Here is a 19,053-nt window from a genome sequence, read left to right on the forward strand (position 1 = left end):
GCGTGTCTGTCTGTAGAAGACCAAGAAAGTAGACCCGTCTCAGCCTTTAAACTCGAAACTAACCTTGACCTTGGTCTAAAAGATCTATTTTGAGTGTCTTTTAAAAGTGTTAAAGCTTTAGGGCATGTAGACGTTTACTTTCAAGTACATGTCAGGGCCCATAATGAACGTTTTATAATGGCTTCGACCTTTCGTGCGATGCACAGAGAGCCTTAAAATCTCACGAGACACAAACATGCAGTAATAAAAAGCAGGCAAAGGCAATAAACATCCGTTTTTCGTTTACGACGTCTATCGTCTGTTTATTATTCTGAAGTATGTACCAAAATAATCGCTATACGTACTGTAAAAATAGCATTTTGCATCGTGTAACTACGTAAAAATGTTTACAGTCAAGCATCTCTAATTGTACAAAAAAAATAACAACACAATAAAGATACAAACAATGAAGAACCGAACATCCTCACGTCAGTGTGCAAACTGTTTATACAGATGGAATCGCCTCCGTCTTAGGCGGCACTCCATGATAAATTATTTAAATAGCATTTATCTACACACATATGAAACAGTCTTACAAACAGAGACAACAAATAATAATTTATCAACTTAAAAAAAAAAAAAATAAGAAGGAAAAAGTACTGGACATTGAAGCACTGGCAAATGTATTGCTTAAAAAACACACATTGTTGACTCCCATTTTTACTCTATCCATTGTGACGTTGGGCTGTTTGTTCTATATACTATTTACAACTTGTGCTACAGTAGCAATAAGGCAACCGATTTGTTTTCTTTAAGCAAAGGAAGAAAAGCTTTTGCTCGATCAAATTACAAAACAGCAATGAGGTAATATTTGTACATTTAAAGTTTTTCTTTATCTCTCTCTCTACAGAAACGGCTCAGCAGATCGTCTCCTTTGGAAGTGATGGATGAACATTTCTTGGATCGGACAGAGCTTCGATTATGAGGGTTTGCTTTTCTTTACGATGTTGAAAAACTTGCTTAAAGTGTGGGTAAAATCTGTCTAGCCAAAGCATTTTGTAAGTGCTACATAAATATACATATATTTAAAAGTCTAAACTTCCCTTAGAAATCAGCATTTGTAAAGGAGACGGGAGTGCTTGGTTATCTAGAGTCAAACGAGTGTTTCTTGTATTGCAGAATCTTTAAACCTTGCTCTGTCCAACTCCTCTTCATACTCTACAACCTCTCGTTTTGCCATTTCAAATGAATTACTAGTTTATCCATCGAGCCCTGAGAAAACTATGCCCACTATACCATGAGTTATCTCCTGCCAAACCTTCTGCTTAGCCAAAATAATAATAAAATGACAGATTGGTCCTTTTAAAAATCACCTTCTTTGGCTGGCAGATCTTTTACTTGTTACATACTTCGATATCTGAAACATTCTCATTGCTTTGCTTCTCAGTTTACAGTTTTAATAAAACACTGAATATCACAATAGTAACCTTTCTTTAAAAGGCTTCTGCTCTTTGAAGTAGCCATCATTTTGGCTTATCTCATGAATAGAGCATAGAAGCGCATGAGAGAGAGAGAGAATAAAGGTTTTGAAGTGCATAGCTGTCTGCTGGGAGCTTTTCCCCACACAGAGCCCAATGAGGTTTTTCAGAGAGATCTCGGTCTTCCCAAATAAGCCAAGCGAGGGAGACTTTCTTCTGCTCTACCTGCTAATGGTGGAGGAGTCTAGATCCGGTTTCTATCCCAACCAGTGACATTACATTGAAGTTGACCAGCTGCTTTCTCACTCCACCGGTGTGCGAGCGACAGCAGAAAAAAAGTAGCATCGAATCTGTCCCTGGACTTTGCTTGGAATACATATTTATATCGAAAGGTGCATCTTTGATAAACTTCCAGCCTGTGCAATTACGCATCTGAAAAAGGAAAAGACAGGAAGAGTTATTGTTGAGTTTCGGGAATTGATGTAAATGAGTGCTTGTTTAGAAGTCTATGCGATGTGTTGATGCTCACCTCTGCATTCGTATTTGAGGTCTGAGAAATACACCATCTCTTGTGAGAAGACGAAGAGACCTAGTCTTCCGCCTGCGTATGTTTTGTCGTAGATTCTGCCAGAATCTGCCATGATCTTTTTGCCTTCATACATGACCACTCTGAAATATGCAGAGAAATATTTTGTCAGCACATTAAGTGAAGATAATTTGGAAACTCATTTCGAGAGGATCACGTGCTTATGATTAAACACAGCTGGTCATGCATTAGCATATTTATGATTCACCAATTAGATGATTCCTAAGTAGCTATAAATACCCTAAGTCCCATATCACAACCATCTTCGTTTTGAAGAATGCCCTCTTCCACCCCTACTTCTCCTCCTTTTTTGGATGGGTGGCATAGTGGCCCAGTGGTTAACATTGTTGCCTCACAACAAGAACATCACTGGTTCTAGTCGTTACCAAGCTAGCCGACGTTTCTGTGCGGAGTTTACATGTTCTCCCCGTGGTCACATAGGTTTCCCATGGGCCCCCCGGCTGACTAATTGACTAATCTAAATCGCCACTATAGACGTGCTCCTAGTAAGTAGCTAAATCTTAAGAGCAATCCCTATCTGTTCATTAGCTACTACGGCAGGGAAGTTTCAAGATCTACCTGAGCTCAAATTCCACTCTTGCCCTGCAACGGGAGGGAGCCCTGGGCTTGAGGATCTTATGCCAAACACGCTTTATAATCAATCATCAGCTAAGTGTGAACTTTTGAAAATAGCCTTTTAAGAATGTGTATGACACATTAATACTAATACAAATGTTTGCTATTTTTCATGTTTTAAGCATCATCATTTAATTTTAGACTTATTTATAGACTAATATTATTTGCCTGCATGATGATTTCAGATGGTATTTGTAATAAAAAATACACTAGAAAAATTTTAGTTTCGATATATAACAATATTTTTTTGCAGCTTTTTAAATATATTAGATTAGGTTTTGGATTTAATAATGTTTATAATATTACCTTATGTGTCCAGTTCTTGGTCTGTGTGTCAGGTGCCATCTGTAAGCAGTAAAGTCCTTCCATCCCACATTCTTTGGGTCATGCCACAATGTGCGCACCTATAACAAATCAAGTCAAATTTAGCATTCACATGAAGGCTCTCAAACCTGATATTATCCGTTTGACTTAAGAAATAAAGAAAATATTTGAAAGAAAGCTGGAAACCTGTAACTATTGACTTCCACAGAATTTTGTTACAGTTTTTCTGACTACTGGAAGTCAATAGTTACAGGTTTTCAAAATATCTATTTCATGTTTAACAGAAGACAGATACTCGTAAAGGTTTGGAATCACTTGAGGGTGAGTAAATAGTGAGTATATTTTCAGTTTTGGGTGAACTATCCATTGAAGCACACTTTACCTGTCCTGGTGTGTCTCCAGTGTGCCAAAGGGCGTTTCTCAGATGCTCCCCAGGTCCTGTGGTGGAATTAACCACTTTGATGGACAGCCCTGAGTAACCCTGTGCTTTGGTAGGTGTGCTGGACCAGTAGGTCTGTGTGATCTGCTTCCACATGACCACATAGAAGCGAGAGCTGGACTGGTATCCGAAAACAAAACCAGCATAGTCGTCATCCCTCTCAGTGTTGATGAAGAATGTTCCACTGAAGTCCACTGAATTGAACTCATCAAAACCTTTAAGAGTTTGAAGAAACAGGTAAGAATTTTGTGGTTGCTGACATATTTTAGTTGTATGATTCATTTTTTAATGCTTTTTGAATTCAGAATGGAATATAAATTAATGGACTGCATAAAGTTTTATCCAGTCATATTTAATATAATAATTATTTTTGTTTCATTTTTGTGCTAGTTAATAAATACATTATATAATGCATGTGTCTTTGCAAGCTAAGGTACCATGCAGGATTTTGTTAACCGTTTATGTATATAAAGTTAGCATTTCCAGGTGTTTTTCCATATATTTTTCTGTCGTAGCATTCATTAAATTTAATTCTACCCTTTTTTTTTAGCTTACCAACAGCAATGCCAGGGTCGCAGTTGACTGTCTGAACCAGCTCTTTTCCTTGATGACGAACCACCCAGTTGGGATCGATCTGAGAAGTGCCCTTGGGATCCAGAGGAACCATCTGGAACTTGCGGAAGTCGGTTTCACTGATATCGAAGTTCTCAGGACAGACATCATAGATATCCAGAACATTGTCCATGTCAAAGTCATCTTTACAGGCATCGCCACGTCCATCGCCTGCAAAAGGAGGAAGGTAAACGCTTAAGTATAAATCTGTACATTTATGAGTGCAATGTGAAGTGTTACAGATATTCCGGTGTAAAACGCACCATCAGAATCTAGCTGATCTGGATTGAAGACCAGTCTGCAGTTGTCTTTTTCGTCAGGAATGCCATCATTATCATCATCGTAGTCGCAGGCATCTCCTTTACCGTCCTTGTCATGATCAGCCTGGTTGGCATTGGGGATGTATGGACAGTTGTCCAGGTTGTTCTGGTGACCGTCTTCATCGATATCCTGGTTACTGTCACATTTGTCTCCAACGCGGTCAGAATCAGAGTCCAGCTGTTGGGGTTCAAGTAGAGAATAAATATTTAAAATTTTTGGTTCAGTATTCACATTTCTACTGCGTTTTAAATTATGGGTTCCTCTTCTGGATTTCAGGTACTTTTATTTAAAAAAAAAAGAAAAAAAAAGACAACAACCATATATACATTTACAAACATCATTTTCATAATGGATGAAAATAAATCACAAATTTAAATATATGTCTTGCCTAGTTTTCTCTATTATACAGTTGAGGTCAGAATTATTAGCCCTCCCATTTTCTTCCCCTATTTGAAGATTTTTTTCAACACATTTCTGAACCAACTAGTTTTAATAACTCATTTCTAATAACTAATTTATTTAATCTTTTCCAGGATGACAGTAAATAATATTTGACTAGATATTTTTAAAAACATTTCTATACAGCTTAAAGTCACATTTAAAGGTTTAACTAGGTTAATTAGGTTAACTAGGAAGGTTAGAGTAATTAGGCAAGTTATTGTATAACAATGGTTTGTTCTGTAGACTATGGAAACTATAATATATATATATATATATATATATATATATATATATATATATATAATATTATAATATATAGCTCAAAGGGACTAATAATTTTGACCCTAAAATGGCTTAAAAACTTTATTCTAGCCGAAATAAAACAAAGAAGACTTTCTGCAAAAGAAAAAATATTATCAGACATTTTGTGAAAATTTCCTTGCTCTGTTAAACATAATTTGGGAAATATAAAAAAAGAAAAGAAAAAAACTATAAAGAGGGTCTAATAATTCTGACTTCAACTGTAAGTATGTGTGTGTATATACATTACGAAATCTTGTTATACTTGCTATTTTCAACGTGACATTATTGTGACATGTATATTAGTGGCTAAAACTTTGAGCTCTCACTGTATTTTGTTCTTTCAGATAATTTACATCAATAACATTATTATTAAACAAGACCATAATCTTACTGCAGAAACACTTGAATTGAGTTTGATTTGGGGCTATTCATGGTCTACTTAAAGTAATTTGTTTATTCTAATAAGCTGCTTTTAAAGTTGAATGAACTGAGTAGAATAATGCCACCTCATTTTACAATGTTTTTAAAAACGCTTTAATGATTTGTTCACAGTTCAACAGAAGTTACTACCTTAAATCTTGCATCTTAAACCTTGCAAAAAGTGCATATATTGTATGTATATTTTATTTTGACTATTATATATCTATTATATATATTTATTTGGCCATTTTATGACACTAACCTGACTAAAGTCTTAAGCCTTGTAAATTGAAATACTGCCACAATAATAGGTTTAAAAGCTTCAGTACTAGTTGACCCATCTGTGTAGGATTTCTCCGAAAGCAATCTCATGTTCCCGAAGCTTGGCACTACCACATTCGCATTTCAGCGTCTAATGAAGAAAGGAGGGGTGCATTCCTTCTCTTCAGTTAACCATGGCACAGGTGTGATCCGCAGGGATTGAGTGCCGACAGGGCATGCATAAACCCACCGGCAAATCTCTCTCTCCTCGCTAATAACCATTCTTTACCTCCATATATCCTCTGGGTTAACTGAACACCAGTGAGTGTCCCTGAAAAGACTCCTAGTGCTTTATTGTGTGCCTTTGGCTTCAAGGAGAAGAGGATTTACTCCTCCCAAACATAGCTTAGTAAAGACTGCGACTACCCTCTGGGTATTTTTTTTGCAATGGCTCTGCAGCTGAACTGATTATATAATGGTTCGAGAACACCTGCGGTATACAGTCACTCGTTATTAAGTCTCATATACGTACCTGATCTGGGTTGTGTTCCAATGGACAGTTGTCACACTGGTCTCCAACTCCATCAAGATCAGTGTCTTTCTGGTCGACGTTGTACAGATACGGACAGTTGTCTTTCTCGTTCAGAATACCTGTCAAAAATAATTGCATAATGGTGAAGGTGTGCATTTCTAAAGAAAGTTTGGGTTATTGTAAAAGATATCCAGGTCACTGGTTTCACCCTGAGGCTAAAAGAAAGTAATACTTTGCTTTGCTATAAAAAAGCGGTGCGCTATTTTAAAACAATTGATTAACTTTTTAGGACAATTTTTTACTTTTTAAAAGCATTTGTTAAGGTTTTAATCATTTGGTTGTGTGTTTTAGTATAGTTTTAATATATTTTAATATATAGTTTTAATTTAAACAATAAAAATTAGAAATATTTCTATGGCAACTGCGTAAAAAAAGCTATATTACATGTTATATTCTTCAGATACAATTTATTTTATATCAATAACAAAAATTGTTTTCCTTGACAAGTGTTTTTGTATGCAAAAAAAAAAGGAAATGTTCACATATTCTACCATAATGGCAAAAAAGGCTGGTCTTATTCTCATTATCATATTCTAATTTAAATAATGCAAAATGTAAACTATATATATTTAGATGTTGCTTGTTTTTGTGTTGTCTTCAAATTAAGCAGATCTAATTAAAATAAATAAATTTTAAATAATTGTAATTGTGGAAAAGTTGGCGGTTCATTCTGCTATGGTGACCCCTGATTAATAAAGGAACTAAGGTGAAAAGAAAATGAATGAATGAATGAAAATTATAATTATAAAGTAAAAAAAATCCCAACTTTATTGCAAATCTGTTGAATTGTGACTACATTTTATCTTCATGCGAAATAAAATGTCTATTCTTTTGATTCTTCTGATATAAATACCATCATGCAGTGACCAACGTATTTATAAAAAGAGAGCACAATTTCGTACCATCTCCATCAATGTCCACAGCACAGGCGTCTCCTTCTCCATTGTTGTCAGTGTCTGTCTGGTCTGGGTTGCTGTTGTAGGGACAGTTATCACAACGGTCACCAACATCATCCCGATCATAGTCGTACTGTCTCGGGTTGAAGACGAGTGGGCAGTTATCCTGTTTTAAAAGAGACCACAGTTCAGGTGGAGAAACATGGCAGAAAAAAAAAACAGTCAAGCAAGCAGTTCTCTCACACGAAGGTTATTACTTTTAGATGTTTTAGCTTGTAATTTGGCTGTGGCTGTGTAGGTCTATTTAGAGGAGCGCAACGATAAAAGCAAGCCTTATTTTAGGATTTGGACCAAGCATAATATTGGATTAGCAAGTTACACTGCAGGTCTTTCAGAAAGGTGCTTTTTTGAGGTTTGTCTCCAAGAGAAACTCAGTTTACTTTACACATCACTTTTTTTTCCACACCTCTTCCTGAATTCCAAACGGCACGCCAAAACTTGGCCGGCTTGACTTTTTTCATTTATACATGGTGCATAATGTACATATATTCACTTTTATGGACTGTGATGAATCTATATTTTACCCTGTCATCAGGAATGCCATCGTCATCATCATCATCGTCACATGCATCACCAATGCCATCCTTGTCATAGTCTTCTTGCCCTGAGTTGGGAAGATTTGGGCAGTTGTCCTACAAAAATCATTTGTATCATACATCAACTTTAACATCTTCCATGATGGTGTTATTCATATTTTCTTGCACAAATGAAGTCATTATATGCAAACCTTCTTGCAGTGATAGGTTGCGTTCTCAACACACACGAGATCAGCATTCGGCCAACCATCAAGATCAGTATCTTCTCCACAGATGTGTCCATTTCCAGCAAAGCCAGGTTTGCATTCACAGCGGAACATGGGGTCAGAGAAATGGCCCAGGTAGTTGCAGCGAGCGTTTTTATTGCAGTCGTGGCTTCCATCCAGGCAGGGATTTCGAGGAGTGCACACCTGCAGCAGAGATCAGTCAGTCAGCACACACTGGTTGATGAACAGGTGCACTGGCAATCTCAATGAACTCTCATTTACCTGCTTCTTAGCAGCGGCGTCCTCCACTCCACGGCCAAACGGCTGTGGCCCGGTGTAACGAGTGGGGCAAGGGAGACAGTTGTAGCCTGGCACTGTGTTCTCACATCTGTGGACTCCATTAAATTCAAAGCAGGCATCTGGTACTTCCTTACACTGTAATGGAGATAAGGACACATTTTTACTCATAATACTTTAAATAGCACAAGTATTAAAGAAAGAATAAAAGTATAAATATTTTTCATTAGGTTTTGGATGTACATATCAATCACTATTTGACATAATAAGCAAATTTACTTCCTCTATTTTCCAAATTAATTACTTTAAAACATTCTAAACCACTAAATTCTAAACTAAAACTACATTCTAAACAAAAATTCTAACCACTAATTTAATACCAGTTAACTGTAATGTTAGCAATGACATTGTGTTTTTCATAAATTCTTGTGGGCTTGAATTTTTTTCTTTTTTTGTGATTTTACTCGTTTAAAATATTATATTTTTTAATGCTGGCCATTTATCAGTTATTTGTCAAAAAATAAAAACATAAATATATATGCATCCGATTCTAAAAAGCATTGTACTCCACCTCATTGACATCTTTGCAGTTGATTCCATTGCCAGTGTATCCTGTGGGGCATTTTCCACATTTCCAGGACCCATCTGGAAAGCTTGTGCACTGGGCCCCTTCAAAGCACGGACTCGAAAGACATCCATCTGTGGAGATGAAAATAAGTGAATCGTTTAACATAAACACACATGCTAGTGTCTAACATCTGATGGAGCTGAGTGACACTGCAACTCACCAACAGGACAGGCTTGTTTGTTGCAAATCTGGCTGACCTTTGCATCTCCCACACACTCTTTGCCACCATGTTTGGGTACAGGATTATTGCAAAGACGCTTACGGTTTTGGACGCCACCACCACAGGTAACAGAGCAAGTATCCCAGGGCGACCATGGTCCCCAGCCACCGTTGACTATAAAACCGTGTACAGTGACAAATCAGACAATTGTACTTTCCGCTTTTAATAAAGAAACACTGGATATTCACTTACTCGGACATGGTGATTTCTCACACCTCTCAGTTTGCCGCCCTTCACCCTGGCAGTCTTTGCCATCCATTTGAGGTGTCGGGGAGTTACAGAGACGGATGCGTGTAATAACACCAGCACCACATGTGACCGAACACGATGACCAGGGTGACCAGTGGCTCCAGCTACCGTCTTGCTTAACTGTTGAAAATGCAGACGTTTACTTTTCTCCTCTACTCTTGAGGAAAAAGCGTAGACACTTATTGATTATTAGGTGTCACTCACAGCGCTTGTCGCACTCCTGGAGGTAGCAGTCTCTGGTCTGCACTGACGTGCCCTCACAGTTGTTATTGATGCGGTCGCAGGAACGGCCGCGCTGCTGAATGCCCCTTCCACAGGACACTGAACAATGGGTCCATTCAGACCAGGGGGACCAACCATCCTCGGCGGAGTCGCTCGCTGTCGAGAGAGCAAAGCGAGACAATACTGAGCTATTCTTTCTTTCTAAAGCAGCAAAATGGAGAAAAGCTTTTAATACTGGGCCTTAATGGACTCAATTTAGCCTGGGCAGCTTGAGACGGAGCACTCCAGGGAACCCTGGCATGAACCAAGCAGTTGGAATGCCGGGGAAATGTCAGCGTACTTAATGCACAGGGATACCTTTGAGTCATTCTCCAAATGTGGAAATGGTATTTGCAAACAGCCTTGATTATGCCATGAGTTCAAACACATGAGGCTGATATTTATTTAAACGGCAAGCCCTCGAGACGTAGGAAGACTGCTGTTGCTTTCTTGAGTCTCGGCCAAACGGTACCAATTTTCCACCTCTCTTTAACCAATTTAGACAATTATGGCCATTTAGTGATTCGGCAATGCACAAAGCTCTAGTGTTCCATTCATTAGTTAAACTCTGGTTGAAGTCTATTGTATGTCTTAGAATGGTTGTGGATGTTTGGGTAGCAACAGCTCTTACAATACAAAAGCTTTTCAAAGTCAAAATGTTGCTTGTTTGACAATTTATTCAATTTGACACTATTGTATTTCTCTTCGCTTTTGTACTTTAGAGTGCATGGCTTCAGCATCTCTTTGTCTAAACAAGAACACATTCATTGATCAAAAATACAACATTTTCTGTTTATTTTTATTGTAAGGTGATATTTGCAGGATTCTTCAAAAATCATTCTAATGCTGTATGTTGAGTTGGTGTGTAAGAAACATTTCTTATTATCAGTGCTGAAACATTGTGCTAATTTAATATATTTTATGTGAATTGATCTTTTTTTATTTATTTACATGATAGAATTTCAAGATGGTTCTAATCTAATGTTGGTTTAAATGTATGAATTTAACGTATCTTTGCTTATTGGGAGGTATTTATTTCTTTAAAAAAAGTCTTTCAGGCCCCAAAACTTTTAAACAGTAATGTACAGTTTATTTATCCAATATGTAAATTAGGTTATGGATAAAATAATTTTATTTATTCTGAAGGTGATTTTACTGTTGCTTTGTAAAATTTTGCTGAAACTGCTGAAAAGTTTCATTTAGGATCCAAAAAGTGCTCACAGCTTTCACTTTTGTTTAAGCTTGGTTATAAAAGTGACTTTTGTGTGCTTTTCTTTATACTTTACATGTCAACTTTGTTGACAAAGGGTAATTAGCCATTTTGCAAATGAAACCTGAAATCTTGCTAATGCAACTGAACTGTGTGAACTTTGTTAGGCAGAAGCACTTACGTGTTCCACAGCGAGGGCAGCACTCTCCATCAGGTACTGTGGCATTTGCACATGGGATTAGGGGACATGAAATCTTGCGGCACACCGTTGCAGAATTCTGTGGATAACACATTGACTCTCATTGATCACTTGTTAAAGGATATGCCACAGCTGGTGTAGTCGTGCAATACAATGTTTAACATTACAGTAGTAATCTCTGAAAATGTGAACACTGAGAGACTTAATCATGTGGTCGTGTTTAAGTCTGTCTTTTAAATATTCCAACATAGTGTTGATCTGATGTGCCAGTTTAGAGAAACCATGAATATAGTTTATAAGGTTTGGTTGAGTCGACTGTGCTCTCTTTAGTTTCCTCCATTTCCCAATTTTAATTAGAGACTAGGAAGCTTAGGGAAATGGATACACCCAGCTTAAGTCTGCCACAGTGGACAAGGCTAAGACCAATACTGGGTATCATAACACCCACAGTGACACTGCTAACACACAAATTAGTGCCTTAATGACAGAGCAGGTAGCTCTCTGATTCTTTGGGCTCATACCTGGCAAGTGCACTCTGTGCAGTCGTCCACTGTCCATTCCTCCTTGTTTTTGTGCACAATTCCATTGTGAAGACATACACCAGCACGAATGCCCATTTGATTCATGAGCATGTTTTTGTCATCCGTCTGCAAATACAATGTTTAGCAAATTAATACAACTGAGAGTTTATACCGTATATAGTTGATATATATATTCTTTCTTTTTGCTAACCACTTTTCGGAGTTCATTGGACAGTTCTTGAACCACCACACCAAGACCTTTCAGTTCCTTAAACATGGCAGCCAGATCCTCACATGAAAAGCCACAAATCATTTGCAGATCTGTAAAGGAGAAATATGCAGTTTTATAAGTTTTGGATTTTGCGCACTTTAAATAACTAATATTTTTAACTGAAAACTAAGGTTTACCTTTTGTTTTGTGGCCAGTGTAATCTGTCCTGATTGCAGGGCTGGATCCATTTATGGGATTGTCAAGGGTAATGATATCAGTCATTGCTGCTAGAAAAAAAAGATATACAGATGGCTTAAAGATTATTATAAAAAATGAGCAAACAGAAGACTTCAATTAAAAATGAATGGAAAAGTGAATACAGCTTAAATTATCGGTCTAATTTTGCTATTATTCATTCACTGGCACAGAAGACGATGTATTTGGATTTATGATGTGATGCTTTTTTGTTTGCCTGGTTCATTTTGTTGCACTTAAAAGAAAAGATGTATTGCTAATTTTATGGTCCAACGATTTTTTAGAAAAATATAATTTAATTATTTTTTTATTAAAAAGACACTTATTTAAAAGTTAATATGTAAAGAAAACCGAACCAACATGTGCACAAAAGCTTGCATTCATCATTATTCTTATGGATGCATACTCATGTGTTCTGCATTACACTTACAGTTTTGGCACCCTTTATTCCTCAGGATGGCTTCCAGCGTGGTTCCGAATACAAAGCGCACGTTTTGCAACACCCCCTAAAAATCCACAAGTGGTTAGTACTTCTCATCGCTTCTGTTAACATGCAACAGAGTTCATACAGTGAACAGTCCACTCACCATGAACCTGTCCTTCACCGCGCCTTTACCGATCCTCATTTTGGCCACACCTGGAATCTCCTGAGTCAGGATGGTGTGGATTGAGGCATCGAGCTCCGCCACGTTCACCTCCTCACATCCCACATAGAACTGAACCCTGTCCTCTTGCACGAAAAGAGTGATGTTTTTCCAGTGTCCCACCGCCAAGTCCGCTTCCTCGATGGACACGACCTGCTGCTTGTTCTCGGTGGAAAAAACAATGTCCAGAGTGTTGGCTTTCCCGTTGGAAACGATTTCAAACACGGGTCCAGAACCGTCATTCTTCTCCACAGTCAGCAGGCTTCCCCTCGTGCGTTTGAACTGCTTGAAATTAACCAGCAGCAGAAATCCTTTCTCGGCGTGAATGGAATCGATTAGGTCCCTAAAGGCGCTCTCGGGGACCGGGGGGATCAGGTCGGGGTTCAGGATCTTGTAGGCGGGGCTGTACGGGTCGTCGCCTTTCACCAGGGTCACTCCGTGGTTTTTCCTTGGTACTTGGACCAGCTCGAACAGATCGTAAACACTGTTGTCGTCTCGACTCTCTATCAGGAAGGTTAAATAAATCTCGTTATAATGGATATATCAAACATTAAAGATTACTTTTAAATTGATACGCGGCTCTCTGTGGTACTTGATTCTGATTGGTCAGTTCAGCTGTCAATTATCTGAATCAAATATCGTTGCCCATAGCAACTCAATATAACTGACCGGTCACATACGCTCATATAATGTATCGTTACAAACAAGCATGTGTATTTCAGGTAGGTATATTTGAATACTTTTACTTAAGTAGCAGACTTAAATATATATTTTTATGTGTACTAATTGTGACTAAATTGTTCCGTTTTTAGTTTATAAAAGTATACTGTGAATTATGAGGTGATTAACTACTTTTTATTTATGAAATTAAACTTTATTCCATAAAGTACGTTATTATACTGAAGGCATAGGTAGACTGTTTTCTTTAAATGGATTTTATGGTGACTATATGAAATATACTTGAGGAATTTTTTGAGAAATATAAACATGTTAAACTTAAAATAGACATTCTTATTTTTAGTTTAAATATTTCTTAAAATATTTTTTTCCGATGCTAAAAAGTCACATAATAAACCCACAAGTCCCAAGTATATTTTGGCATAATAACCAAATGGCTAGTAATTTTGTAATATTTAACAGCTAGTTGTTCTTTTAACCACAGGACTGGAGCAGTCCCAATCACTGAACGGCACCAGCTCAAGAATCATCGCTCACCTGCGACTCTCGCGCTCTCGCAGTTCCAAAGCATCAGTAGCAAAAAGATTGCAGTTGACTTCATTTTATCACTTATTCTTTAACCTATCAGAAATCACAAATAAAGGCAAAAGTTATTTAAAAATGAGCCAAACGTACCCTCAAACAGGTCTGATCAATCAAAGGTTTAAAAAAAACTTAAACGCACCTTCCAAGAGTTTAAAACAGCAGCAAATCCAGGGAAAAGTGATATTATTCCTAAGATGCGTCAATCAAAGGTCGTATAAGAAATAATTTTCCTTTTTAGTCGCGATCTACAGCATTCGATGTTGCTTTGCTGTAGTAGTTACAGTGGTCAATCTAACTATTTCCAAAGAGAGCAAAGTGCTATTTAAATAGTTTCATGGCATTCCTGAGCGCGCGTCTCCTCCAATCAGATGCTGAAAGGGAAAAGGGACGAGCTTGCGTTACCTCACAGAGCGTTTGTCTGACTTACACACGAGGGAAAAACGCACAAATTCCAGCCACCACATTCCATAAACATACTTTTGCTTTTTATGACTGCTGCTTCCGTTTAGTTCCGTTTTATTTGCCGCAGTGCTGATTATTTTCGTCGCACTGCTTTTTGTTTGATCATTTAGTAATGTCAGTTATTTCTTGTCACTGAGGATTCGGTCTATTCCGTTCCTTGTCTTAGCTATTGTATTTTCATTTCACTCAATCTATAATAAATGGTTCAAAGTATGTTTTCATGGTCAAGCGTCACTTTTTCTTGTATCTTATTTATTTATTTATTTTTTTAAAGAAAGTGTTTATATTTAAGTACGGTGTATCTGCCATTCACAGCATCTAATGGGATGCCTGTGAAGTAACTGCTGCAGTAAGGCGCGTCTCCGCTAGAGGCCGATCTATGGTTATTTGAGCACCTGGTTCTCTAAAGGATTTCTAATGTTGATTTAATGTTAAATCAGCTAAATGCTATATATATATATATATATATATATATATATATATATATATATATATATATATATATATATATATATATATATATATATATTTTTTTTTTTATTTTATTTTTTTTTTTAGCATTAAAAATAGTTTAACTTCAGCACTTTTTATGTTGTCAGGAGTGTCAAGTTAAAAACTCCCCTAAAACATATATGAAGAGTTAAGATGCAAAAACCTCAAAGTTTCATCTTAAAATTTTCAAAATTATAATTTTTTGAAACTTCTATATTTATATACACTAATTTCATATAAAATGCAATGAAAATAGAATATTAATTGACATAAAAGGAAAATTACTCAACTTTTACATTTGAAAAATGCTAATTTTAGGAGAAAAAAATCAGATGGCGCTTACAGGTGTTTGCATCTGAACTCTTCACATATCCTTATGAAAATTCATTATAGCCAAACCATGTACAAGTACACGTGGTAACCAACTACACTAAGCATAGTTTAACCATTTGGGATGATGGTTATATAAAAGGTAACTAAACAACACTATCAAAAACATGGTATTATCCTAAAAGCTACTACAATGAAAATAGAAATGTAAAAGATATTAATCATACAAACTAAATTTCTAGAATTGTATGTGAAGTAGATATGACAGTACTGCTACACTAGGACTTTTGACATATAGTATAGTCTTCACATCTCACTGTTAAAATGCTGGGTTCCACACAATTCTTTTAAGTTGTCCTAACAAAAATCAATTATGTTAACTTAAATGTTTTATCAAATTTAAGTGAATTGAACGTAAAACAAGTTATTAAAAATAACTCAATAATTGTGTTGATTCAGCTCATTTTAAATAAATAGTTTGAACAAGCATTAAAAATATATTTTTTTATATATAGTATTTTATATTTTAGTATTTTATATTTTTTATATATATATATAGTGTTTATATACTATATACACTCATATTGCAGCAGGTACAATATATATATATATATATATATATATATATATATATATATATATATATATATATATATATATATATATATATCGTTTTATATATATATCGTTTTATATATATACATATAATGATTTTTATTTTATATGCTTTCCAAATGTTCAAATGACAATGCATAAATCATACCTGTTAGTTTATTTCAATATTCCTTGGCACTAAATTGGTCACATTTTAGCTTATAGCTTATACTTTTAAGTATGCCTAACCCTATGGAAAACGTTCCTTGGAGGATTAACATTCTACATGTGATCAATGCTATGAAATTATTTATATTTTTTATAACTTTTATTTTTTCAAATTATTCATATGTGCTACAGCACTGGACAGTGAGCCATTTTTTATAAAATGGTTAGAATATTGACATGAGTAAATATGTTATAAAAACCGAAAGAGGCTTGGACCTGGAAGCAGAAATGTGTTTTTTCTGTTTTTTTGTTTGTTTGTTTTTTTTTTTAAGTAATTTTGAATAACTCTTTTAAGATGATTAAAAAGGGATCATCCAACCATTTTTATTCCTGCTCAAAACAGTCTATTTAGACTGTTCAAGAATTTAAGAGCGGAAGTAAGCAGTCTTCGCCTAATGGCCACCCTAGTGCTTGTTGATTTTTCAGTGGAACGGAACAATAATTAAGACACTAAATGTGCATTTTTGCTTTTCACAGTGCCGTATTCGTGAGCAGCTTGAGGAGTGCATTGAAGTTTGATCCTCATCCGGCTGATCCTGGTAGACGTGACAAGAAGTCAGACAGGAGGTAGGCTGTATTGTTTAGAGGGTCAGGATAAACCTGACCTCAGAAAACTCTCTGGACAGATGTAACTGATGATACAAGAGGTTATGCGTCAACCATCTTTGCTTTGTGTTTACTTTCTTTGCCCTGTGGCCACACAGGCCTATTGTTCTCACAAATATGGCACTAAGTCTCAAGAGATGCTGTCAGTCTGAGCGTCTGCAGCATAACTCTAAAAGCTAAATGCCTTCCAAAGCTTGGTCATGGAAACCATACATTCTCCTAATGACGCACGCAAGCTTCTCTCAGTTAACAGCTTCTGTGCAACTTGAGTTGACCGGTTGCAGAGTTAAAGGAAAAAATATTCCAGTTATGAGACAGCTGCTTACTTTTGGTGTAAAACATCATAAATAAAAAGATGGCTCCAAAATTCTTTCCAAAATGATCCAGTTTTCAAGTTTATACATATTTTTGAAATTCTTTTTGAGCTTTTTCTGTAAGCAACAATGATCAGATGTCTAGCTGATGTCTGATCTGTCATGGCAAGCTCAAGTTCAGGAGATAAGGGAGTAAGATATGACTGAGTAAATATCTACTCATTGCCCTATAAATGCCGGAGGGGATGGAGATTTCAGGACTGGGATTACTCATCACAGTTTCTCCAGATTTAAAACCAACCTTGCACACCCACTGTTTCACCAACCCTTTTTTGCATATTTGGTAGCAAGTTTGGACACACCAGGCAAAATTCTTTTTGTGAAGGGGGCTGTTTGTCAGAGATTTAGAAACAGTTTTGAGAGGTTTATTCCTCGTTGTGTGTGTGCATGTTTCCTTCTCTAAAATGTTATCCTAAGAATTCAGAGGCAAAAAAAGAACAACCAAAATAACAAAATTTGGAAATAATCTCAAGGTATTTATATAGATTAATTGACTATATATACAGTTGAAATTATTGGCTCACCTTGAATTTTTTTGAAAATGTTTTCAAAATGATGTTTAATAGAGCAAGGAAATTTTCACAGTATGTCTGATAATATTTTTTTCTTCTGGAGCGAGGCTTATTTCTTTTATTTGGGCTTGAATAAAAGCAGTTTTAAATTTAAAAAAAAAACATTTTTAGGTCAAAATATACATAGATGATAGATAGATAGATAGATAGATAGAAAGAAAGAAAGAAAGAAAGAAAGAAAGAACATATTGATAAAAACACCCCCAAAAAACTTGAATTTTGATTTCAGAGAACCTTTAAATCTTTAACACTCCTCTTAAAACTCCTTGGTTTTACCCATCAGCTGTTTAACCCTTTTTTTTGTCATTTGAACTATCATACATTTCAGCGTCTTTTATATATTTCTCTGAAAAGTATGTTTTTGTGTTCAGTTTCACATAATAACAACATTATTTATCCCAGGTTTTTACTTTTTTTAAAAAACATTATGTAGACCCTTTTCTTTAATTTTTTTTTTAAGTATCTCATCTTTAACCCATATGTATGTGTGTATCGCAACTTTAATGTATAAATGACTCCTCAGATGTAAGTTCATGCTGACAGCTAGATCATTCACAATTATTAAAGAAAAAATATTCAATTTTAATTTAGCTCCAATCTTGAACAGTCTTCAGGAAAACCTAACGTACATGAATTCCTTTCCATACTAACCCAAAATAACCTCTCTGTCCGAAGCCAGCCAAGCTTTGCAGTGTTGACTCTTCAGAAACACTTAAGCATCTTGTTTATGTCTCTCAGCGAGTTATGTGCAAGAAAAGCTGCATTGAAGAGTGTTAAATCAGCAGAATGGCATGTTCATCTGAATTCATCTCCAACATGAGGTAACAGGCCACACAGGGTCATTAAGTACCTAAAGAGAGAAAGGTTTAGTCTGCATATTTGTCATGGACTACTTTGTATGACTATTCTGAACCTGAATGTGGTAATTCATCCTTAAACTGGTCTTGAATTAGACAGAGAAGAGCTAGAGCGTTTCAGATGTAGGATTAGAATGGACCATGAGCACCTGTGCAGCTGCTTCGATAATCCACTCTTTACCTGTAATATCAGAACAGAGCCAGATCTCACAGATGAAAGGATATTTGTTTCCACAGGCCCCGTATTCAGCAAATCCCATAATATCTTTGAATGTCATAGAATGTTTTCCAAGTTTGTTCCATCATCTCTTCAGCAGAAGGTTACGGTGTGCCAGGTTCCTTTTTAATGTGTTTCCATGCACAACGTAATTTGCATTCCTGCGTCTAGTTAGCGGTAAAAAGAAACACACTGTGTTCTGAATCACTTTGCGGTGGTTGCATGAGAGCACTCTATTCCAGTCCTGAAGATCCACGCCATATTTGGCCAGTC

At 36.2% G+C, this 19,053-nt stretch overlaps 1 protein-coding gene across 2 annotated transcripts; it reads right to left on the reverse strand.

The window, feature by feature from the left end:
- Window positions 1–270: 270 nt before the first annotated feature.
- thbs1b (thrombospondin 1b) lies at window positions 271–14,345 on the reverse strand. Of its 2 annotated transcripts, none has more exons than XM_685303.11 (23): window positions 14,188–14,345; window positions 14,001–14,084; window positions 12,729–13,288; window positions 12,572–12,647; window positions 12,084–12,170; window positions 11,887–11,996; window positions 11,676–11,801; window positions 11,137–11,233; window positions 9,689–9,862; window positions 9,428–9,604; window positions 9,176–9,349; window positions 8,959–9,086; window positions 8,373–8,525; window positions 8,076–8,294; window positions 7,873–7,980; window positions 7,295–7,454; window positions 6,333–6,451; window positions 4,318–4,552; window positions 3,998–4,225; window positions 3,386–3,657; window positions 2,986–3,083; window positions 1,987–2,126; window positions 271–1,889 (listed from the first exon to the last, which is right to left on the reverse strand). In XM_685303.11, the coding sequence occupies exons 2-23, from the start codon at window positions 14,062–14,064 to the stop codon at window positions 1,882–1,884; spliced, it is 3,513 nt and encodes a 1,170-aa protein (XP_690395.4). In that variant the 5' UTR covers window positions 14,065–14,084; window positions 14,188–14,345; the 3' UTR covers window positions 271–1,881. The 2 variants fall into 2 exon arrangements, with proteins under 2 accessions (XP_690395.4, XP_005160819.1); XM_005160762.6 differs by having other exon boundaries at window positions 12,084–12,173.
- Between the last annotated feature and the right edge of the window lie 4,708 nt (window positions 14,346–19,053).

This window comes from Danio rerio, chromosome 20 (assembly GCF_049306965.1).
Source record: "Danio rerio strain Tuebingen ecotype United States chromosome 20, GRCz12tu, whole genome shotgun sequence".
Taxonomy (NCBI): Eukaryota; Metazoa; Chordata; class Actinopteri; order Cypriniformes; family Danionidae; genus Danio; species Danio rerio.